This window comes from Lactuca virosa, chromosome 2 (assembly GCF_052849685.1).
Source record: "Lactuca virosa cultivar CGN04683 chromosome 2, Lactuca_virosa_CGN04683_v6, whole genome shotgun sequence".
NCBI classification, from domain to species: Eukaryota; Viridiplantae; Streptophyta; class Magnoliopsida; order Asterales; family Asteraceae; genus Lactuca; species Lactuca virosa.
In genome coordinates this window covers 107,846,931-107,856,548 of record NC_136427.1, presented here as the reverse complement: position 1 = coordinate 107,856,548, position 9,618 = coordinate 107,846,931, and the positions used below count along the sequence as shown (strand labels likewise).

The window sequence follows — 9,618 nt, the reverse complement described above, 5'->3', positions numbered from 1 at the left end:
AAAACATCGATATAAAATACTTTAAAAAAATACATAAATACGTAATACATAAAAAATATGTAAAATGCTTAAAAATCGATATAAATATATAAAAAAGTACGTTATACACTTAAAATACATAAACATCTATATAAAACGCTTAAAAAATATATAAATACGTAAAAATATATAAAAATACATATAAATACATAATACATAAAAAATAACACATAAAATACATAAAAAAATATGTAAAATGGTTAAAAATACATATAAATAAGTAAAAATATACGTTTATAAATTTAAAATACATAAAAATTACGTAAATATATACATATAAAAACATAAAAAATACAAAAATACGTAAACATAGATATAGATATGTAAAAAATATGTTTATACATTACATAAAAATTTTGACGAAATTTGCAAAAAAGTCCCATTATTTTCGAAAAATTAACAATTTGGTCTCATGACCTGCTGAACAGGTCAAAAAGAGGTAAAATGAATAAATTAGCCGGAATCTTAGGCTTTTCTATTCAAAATGTAAAAATGTCGGGATTGTTTTATTCAAAAAATAAATTTAAAAGTTTGCCCAAAATATTGAGACTTTTCTGAAGATATCCCTATCTTATTTTGCAGTTAAAAATAGAAATCGTACAAAAATAATCACAAAACCCAACCAAATAAAACCATAATTTTCAATTTTACGCTATAAATATAACCGTAACTTGAGGTTGTTGTTAGGTTTGATCAAAAAACCACATCCAACCTCACGAATAAAAAAAAAAAAAAAAAAAAAACATGGCAAGCGGCCAAACACGCCGAACCTTGTAACCCTTCAGAAAAAGTTACGCCTTTTTTCTTTACTTCAACTGAACTGCGTCTGCCTCTGTCGAAGCTCTCGGCGACCCCCATCGACAGCCACCGGCCACCTCCGAACAAGAGGGGGAGCCCTGTTCTCCTTCAAAAGAATCCCAGCACATGTGATTGATTTCAAAAGAGGGGAAGCGACACACATAAAAAGTCTTGGATTCGAAGGGAAGAAGGGTAACTATCCAGCCCCTGTTCTTCGATTTCCTGTGGGGTGAAACACAGCATACACGCACCTGCCGGGAACAATCCATCCCCTGTTATTCGATCTCAGGTTTGATTTTATATTTGGTTTGGTTGAAAACAAACCCCAAAATGTTTGATGGCGTGGAGTTCTTGATCAAAAACAAACTCCAAAATGTTTCAGGGGCGTCGTTTTCTCTCAGGCTTACAAAATACGAGAAAATCTACGAGATTTTGGTGGCGAGTTCAGAGTAAACGAACGATCCCTAACCTTGGTCCCAAGTTCAGAAGCCAATTCAGTTGAATTTAATGATTGCAGCGGATAGGTAAACCCCCTCAATAAGCAAGATTAGTTTAGTGTTTGTTGTATTTGTGTGTGTGTGTGTTGTATATGTGCCTGTGCTGACTCAAAGGTTGAGATCAGAATAGCAATGTAAGAATTGGGGACTGAAACTGTGAACAACAATGGAAGGACGGAAGGATTGCCATGTCAGCCCAAAAGTCCCCGTTAATGCCATGTTGGCTTGCCATATGGATTATGGAGTGGTAACTAGTTTTACATTCAAGTTGGCATAAATGAAATAACTTTGCAAACTTGGGGCATTAATGCACATAAAATCGGACTTAGGGTAAAACCGTCAATAATTGACAAACTTTAGGGCTTTGTGTCAATATCCCTATTAACAACTAACATTTCTGTGAGGTGTAGAAATATTGTGCATTCTGTCATTTAATATTTGCACCTTGTACATGTATTTATACTAAAAAATGTAAGGATAAAGATAGCTAAGGTAACTATCTAATAATCATCTATCAAGAGTATCTTTAACTGTATAATAATTAATTACCAAAGCTAATTATCTAATAATTGTAATTATCTAACAAGTTCATTATAAATATTCACCCTTTTCAGTTTTTGTTATTTTCTTGATAAAATAATCCATGGTTTTTTCCTGTAATCCCATTTGGCCTTTCACTGTTTTTTGATCATTGATGCTGTGGCTCTTTTTCAGTGAATCAATGAATATGGAGGCAAAAGAAGACTACCATTCAAATAATGAGGCTTCTTCATGTAATGACAATTCAGAAGATGGTATAAACTTAATTATTGTCTTGATTTACTTTATCAACATTGAGTTTTTGTACATTCTAGAGTCATGGTTTCTTAGTGCTATGATTCTGGCCAAAGCAGCCAGGAGTGAAGATAAAGTGACTCTGTAGCTTAAGACATGCAAAATCATATAAATCAAGAGTAGTATTTATTATCTATATATTTATTTAAAAGAGCTGTAGATTCCAACATGATAGCAAACACACTTAGCTTCTTGTACCTTTTTGTTTTATTTTTCAGTGACTCAGTGATAGGGAAAGGAAATATGAAATTAATAGGGTAATGGAATGGCCCATTACATTCCATGATCATGTTTGATTGGCTTGTAGGAATGGAATGAATTTTTTACGTTATATGTAAATACACTAATAAATACGTTCAGCTCTAGTCTATTATAATAGTTCACATACATAAAAATGAGTTATCACTATGATGCAGATGCAGTGTTTCATTCCATTCCATGATGGAATAACTAGGTAATGGATAATAAACAAAACGAAAGCAATTACATTCCTTTAGAAAACGGTTCATTCCATTCCTTCCTTGACACAAAACAAACAACGGAATGAACCATTATTATGATTCCATCCTACCAAACATTTCTTGTTCTTCCTCTTTAATCTTTACTAGTAGTATCATATGCTTACATGACATTTCTTGCCATGAAATGGTTTTAAACTTTATTCTTTTTATGCTAACATTATATTATATTATATTGTGGGAATGGAATTTTGCAGACTGGGAAGCTGTTGCAGATCGTGCTCCAGATGAGTTAGTAAATTTATCAAAACTGAGACTTGAAGATAAAAAAGATCAAACTCCTACTGCAAGGCGTGGGAGGGGCACATTTTCATATGAAAAACAAAAACATGGCTTGTATTTGTATAGTGATCAACAACAATCTTCTTCTATTCAAGATGATTCACTAAATCAAACTACTTCTCAAGGACATCAACCCACAACAGACTGTAACTTCCTTATTGCTTGCTTAATTACCTCTCTCAGTAAACGAATTTTAATTCATCAAAATCAAAGGCATTGAAAAAAATATACATACTTTTACCAAAAACAAAAAGGCTTACTTTTATTGATTTGCTTAGGGCATCTCCAACCCACCCCCAAACTCCATTTCTTCCCCCATTCTTCTCCAACCCTACCCCATTTTCACCTCCATTTTTGGAGATATGAATAGTATTCCCCCATATATGGGGGATATCTCCAAAAATGGAGGTGAAGTTTGGTTGCCAATTTTAGTCCCTCTTATTTTTATTTTATACATTTCTAGTTTATTTTATCTACTAATTATAGTTTAAATGCAATATTTAATATTTATAATATCATGTTATATACTAATTTATATTAATTAGTCATAAATATAGAGTTTAATTAGTAGAGGGATGTATTTGACAATATATATAAGTTATAAAAATGGAATATTCTAGGAATATACTTTTTGGGGTAAAAAATGGGGTAGAAAATGGAGTAGGGTTGGAGATGAAACACTATTTACTCCATTTTTTACTCCATTTATGGGGGAAAAAATGGAGATGGGTTGGAGATGGTCTTATAGCATTCTGTTTTCATTTCTTCCTATTACACCATTCATTGTACTTTAAAAAACTCTAGCAATCTCATCCAAATACAAAGTATTTACTCCGTACATTTTTCAAAGAAAATAATTGCTATGAATATGATTGGGTAGATTTTTTCAAAAAGGAGTTTTCAACCTTGGGCTGCTCTGCTGTTCAATGCCTGCTTGTAATTGAATTAAATGATATTATGATGCTAGAATAAATAATACACAAATTAAAATAGATCAGAAAGTATGTTTCTGTTTCTTGCATTTAGCCCAAAAAAAAAATGATGCAGTTTTAACATCAATTCATGTGTCCACTTTTGATCAAGAGATGGAAATATAATGGTCATTAAGGTGAATTTAAAAAAAAAAAAAAACTGTTGTAATGCATGACAAGCTTATTTTTCATTTTTTTTTTTTGCGAGTGATTTCAGTAAAATATGGTACTCGACATGCTCTTGTTCTTGAAGGCTTCCAAGCAAATATGAGTACAAGTGGGCTTGAGAATTTGTTGAACAAGTTTGTTTCTCATGATTTTGTGATACGTTGGGTCAATGATACCACTGCATTTGCTGTCTTCAGAACACCAGCAATTGGTATGCTTAATTATTGTTTGAATATATTTCTTTTTCCTTTTATCTTAACTGTTGTCTGGATAAATGATTTCTCTAACAGTATTTTGAGAAAAATTGTGAAACGATTTGTAGAAATGAGGGAGAATTTGTAATAGGTTAGGACTCTATGGGGCAAGCTTAGGGTGTGTTTGGTTGTGGAAAACTGTTTTTAGAAAAAAAAAAAAAAGGAGCGGAGTTTTCAGTAGAAAATTTTTAGAAAACGCGTTTGATTGAGTTTTCATTTTCCATTTTAGATAAATTAGAAAACATGTTTGGATGTGTATTTTCTATCGGTTTTCATTTTCTATTTTTTTGTTATTTTAAATAGTATAGTACAATATTTAACATATTATAGAAAAGTTTTGGAATTGGAAAAGTGTGGAAAACAATAATTATTTGTTTTCCAAGTTACTTGTAAATTGTAATTTAGACAATTGGAAATATCTCTTTACGAGGAACATTTTTAGAAAAAATAATAAACCAAACTCGTTTTCAGAATTTTCATTTTCTTTGAAAAATTCTGGAAAACAAGGGATTTTGGTACAACCAAGCCATTCCCTGATTTTCTTTATTAAGTCGTTATTTCTATATTAAGTCTAGAAGATTCGGCCATAAATAGCTTGCTACATTATGCATCGATTGGAGGAAATGGAAGGACAAAATAGAAAAGGGCAAATTTGTAAAAGGTTGGAACTTATTTCTCTATCTAGTCGTTCTTTCTGAATTAAGCTAATATGAAATACCAATATATAGTTTAGCACACGTATTTGATGGAAGAAATTAAAAAATGAAGGGAAATTTGTACAAGTTTAGGATCCCTGGCTTTCTCTATTAAGTCATTGTCATTCTTTTTGCAGTAATTAAATACTAAGACTCTGTTCCTATTGCACATCTAATTGAGAAAAATGACTGCAGACTTGAGGAAATGGAAGGAAAAAACAAAAAATAAGTGAAAATTTTAGGACTCAATGGGGAAAGTCTGCTTTCCCTTGACTTATTTTATTAAGTAGTTCTTTGACTCATGTAGCTTATCAGATTAATTCATTGCACATGTTTTACATGATATATGATTAGAGTGAGCAGCATAATTGAATTTGGAATTTGGAATTTGGATAGTGGTTTGGTTGATTTAAGGATATATTGTGATGTTGGGTTTTGCAGCTGTTGAGGCATGTAACTTGATTAAGTGTCCATTTACAGTTCGTGTACTTGATGAGAATGATGTACTCCTAAGCTCCATTCCAGAAAAAGGTAATTATAAAATTCTGAATATTTGGCTTTTGTTTTTTTGATGGGTCATGGGTGCATCCATTAACCAACATGGTTTTTCAATGAAAACTAAAGGGTCTCTTTGTTTGTTTGGAATTGAATGGAATGAATTTTCTGTATTATATTTAAGTAAGAGGTATAGTCTTAGCACTATTCTAGTTATTATTTAATTGTGATTATAGGATTTATTATTATTTGCAAAACTGATAAATTAAACTTTATTAAAACCCAAATATGATTATAAATTACATTTTTGGTCCCTGAGTAAGGCTTTGATTTTTTCAATTTTCGTCCTAAATAGCTCTCTTGCAATTTTGATCGATGTTTGAAGTTTTTTGCCCTGTTTCAAGCAAGTAAAAAACAATTACTTGGAAAAGAAATAAGGCATGAAATACTACTCGAATAATTTTTTGGGCAAAAGAAATAATTGCAAAAGAGAACTTTTTGGGCAAAAATGAGCTATGCTCAGGGATCAAAAGCGTAATTTACTCGAATAAATTTTTTTTTTTTCTAGTTAATTTTAGAAAATACTACTCTATAAGGCATGAAAAATGAGAAAATGGAAAGAATGAAATTCCTTAAAGATTGGTCCATTCCAGAAACGAACAACTCTATATAGCAGGCAGCAGTTTTACATATTTCATTCTGAAGAGAGCCAATTTTGGTTATAAAAATGTTGACAGATTTGGAGCCACCTCGACAAAGGCCAAAAACATCAGCAAGAACTGCCCAAAGGTTAATTGCTCATGGAATGGGACTCAAGTTGCCTTCCACAAGTTTCACCCAAAAACAACTCAAGGAACAAGAAGCAGCCCGAAAGCAACGCATACTTTCCAGACAGAATCTCAAAGATGATGCTTGGGGGGGACCCACCGACTAAATGTTTTCTTTCTTTTGCCTGCTGGATTTTAATATCTCAATCTAATCACGGATATTATTATTATTATTATTATTATTATTATTATTATTATGGATTCAAATGTCAACCTACAGAACCTATAAATTTTATAGGGGATAAAAAGCCATCCCAATCAACGGATTTAAACAAAACTTATTGTTCCATGTTTCACGTTTCTGTTTGTTTCAACTTTGAATACTTGAATAATTATATAATCAAAGTAGTTGCCAAGTCAAAAGTTGAGAATATTTATAGATTTTGGATATCTTAATAAAATCACTATCTTTCGGGAAACACTGTTTAGGATTTTTGTATTGAATTTTCGTATTCAGATTTATTTTTCTAAATAGGTATAGGCCTAGAGCATAGACTGATTGATGTGTGTACGAGGAGGGCTTAATTTCTTTTTGGATTTTCTGATTATACGAATGCAGCGGAAAAATAAGAAACAAGAACAAGAACGATAAGAAAAATAACAAAAATGGATAGATTTGATAGACAACCTAGACCTATAGATTGAATATCGGGTGAAAACAAGTTAAGAATTATTAACTTGAGTTCTAGGAAATCACCTGTCAAATGATATGTGATGATAAGCCAAATCATCCGTCAAATGATATGTGATGACAAGCCAAGACCTATTGACTTGAAATTGGGACACGAATGAGAAACGCATCCCAAACAATGACACGACAATCCGAATTATATGCAGTAATTCAAGAAAACAAAAACAAACGTTCAAAATTCAACTTCAATCAACTCTCATTCATTCAAGAATGTTCAACAATGACCATATTTATAGCCTTACAAATGCTTACAAAAAGGAAACTAAAACAAAAGCTTAAAATAAAATAAAATAAAATCGTTCCTAAAAATAACAAAAAATCTAGAATCTTCGTCCTTAAGGTAACCATGCCAAAGCCCATGCAATCAGCCATGTAAACTCCTCGCAACAATGGTCACATCAAGTAATCCTCGCACCCAACAAGTACTTCGGAATCAGTAAGTTGTTCGGGACCAAAAGTCAATTTGCATCCATGTAACATTCGCACCCAAATAGCTTTCGCATCCACAAGTCGTTCACAACCACTAGCGTTCGCATCCAGTAATACTTCGTGGTTCACATTCATTTATTGACTGCGAGTCATCACGGTCGTTCTCATTGGTTCGCATCCAGTCGCAACTTGGACCTCTTTCACACTCAACATCCCATTCGCTATCTGGATCCCATTCGCACTCAACACTCAGCTCGGAATTGTAATGTATTTCGGAACTTGAACTCATCTCGGAGTTGGGATGCATTTCAGAATTTGATAACATTTCGGATTGTGAACTCGTATTCGCATCACTGATAGACCATTTGATAAATTGTTGAAATATTATAAGACAAATATTGTTGGCTTTAGATCCGACATTGTAACACTAATGCAATTATAATATTTTAACACAAGCTGTATTACCCGAGCTTATTTTTTAGTTTGCCTGTTCACAAGGTGATTCATTATGTACCAAATGTTTATCTTTCATTTATGAATTGTTTTCTCTTACGTATTTATAAGATGATGACCAATGAGGATCTTGCATCATTCTTTTTGCAGCTAATCACCAAAATTACCAGAAGGCAACAAGTCTATCATAAGAATAATTGATCATAAAAAACATCATATTATATCAAATCATTTATAGAGTAAATTTCATGTCTGGGTCCAAAGGTTTGTTTAATATAAACACATTAGTCATAAGTTGGAGATTGTTGCAAGTTTGGCCCCTAATGATGGTGGGTATGGCTTTGTGAAGGAGTCTAGACGAGGCATGTGAAGGAGTATAACACATGCATGTTGGAAGACCGCCCCACCATGTCTGTACCATGTAAGATTATTGAGGTCTTAGAATATCAATTAACTAGGATAATTTCTAGGATCGTGATTGCAATCACTTTCCAAAATCTGTGATTTCAACCCTTATGCATGGGGTATCACGAAATCCGATTTAGGATAATCCAAGAAACGCAATTTTGAGAATCAGGCCACTTCCAAAATCAAAACACAGAAATATACCTTGCTGTTTTGTGTTCTGCAGAGATAGAGAGAAAAAAAATATTTTTCGTGTATATGAGTTCCAACCCTTTTTTTGGAACCAGAGAAAGGTTCTTATACTATAGGGAAAAGAGGTTATGGCGGTTGCCTCCGGATTTGACGCCAAAACATGTAGTTATTAGACATAACTAACATTTACATCATCAAGATGTCATCAGGAGAGTTTTGGCGGGAAATTGCATGGAGCCGATGTAAAATCCCTTTAGGTTTCGGGGTGCTGCCCCTTGGACCCTACTAGGGGCACTGCCTCTAGATCCCACCAAGGGGCTGCATCCCCTTGGAACCCTGCACCTAGGGGCGCTGCCCCTGGACCCCCCCCCCCCCGGTATTCCCGAGTTCATAGTTCTCACACCAAGTGTGCATCCTCACACCTCCAAGCTCTGTTAGTAAATGAAGCTCGACCTATCTCATTATTAATAATAATTACACCAAAATATGTTGATAACACTAAAATCACCAACATACCAGTGCATTGAAGAAGCCCAAATTGGGGAGAGCATGTCGAGAGAAACAGAACGTTAGGAACAACTACTTTTACAATGACTACTTTTCTTTTTAATTAAAAGAAGCTATAAAAAAATTATAAATAGATATCCAATCTTCTTGTTTTTATAAGAAACTTTTATCAACTATCTATCAATTTCAACCCTATAAAACATTTTATAAGTTTGAATGGATTCATTTGAGAATACATGTGTGTACTTTCATCTTCAAGTTCAAACGATGAGTCTTTATTTGATAATATATATATATATATATATATATATATATATATATATATATATATATATATATATATATATATATATATATATATATATATGCACATAAGACTTATGTTTTGTCAACAATTACCCAAACTACATTACTTCTTTTTTCAAGATACCATAAGTTCAAACGTGACAATAATTATAATAACTTGACTAGACAAAGATCATGAAGTTGCACGTATGGTCTTCTGCATGATTAATTTGCTGACGATTTTGTTAGGGTGAAAAGTCACTCTTAGATGTCATGTA

The 9,618-nt window shown here is 32.6% G+C and overlaps 1 protein-coding gene across 1 annotated transcript; it reads left to right on the top strand.

Moving 5' to 3' along the window:
- The first annotated feature begins 737 nt into the window (after positions 1-737).
- LOC145159360 (coiled-coil protein) lies at positions 738-6,655 on the top strand. Its single transcript, XM_079078305.1, has 7 exons — positions 738-1,126; positions 1,220-1,361; positions 2,049-2,128; positions 2,884-3,114; positions 4,157-4,318; positions 5,498-5,587; positions 6,289-6,655. Exons 2-7 carry the CDS (start codon positions 1,345-1,347, stop codon positions 6,483-6,485), a joined length of 777 nt encoding a protein of 258 aa, XP_078934431.1. The 5' UTR covers positions 738-1,126; positions 1,220-1,344; the 3' UTR covers positions 6,486-6,655.
- Positions 6,656-9,618: the final 2,963 nt, after the last annotated feature.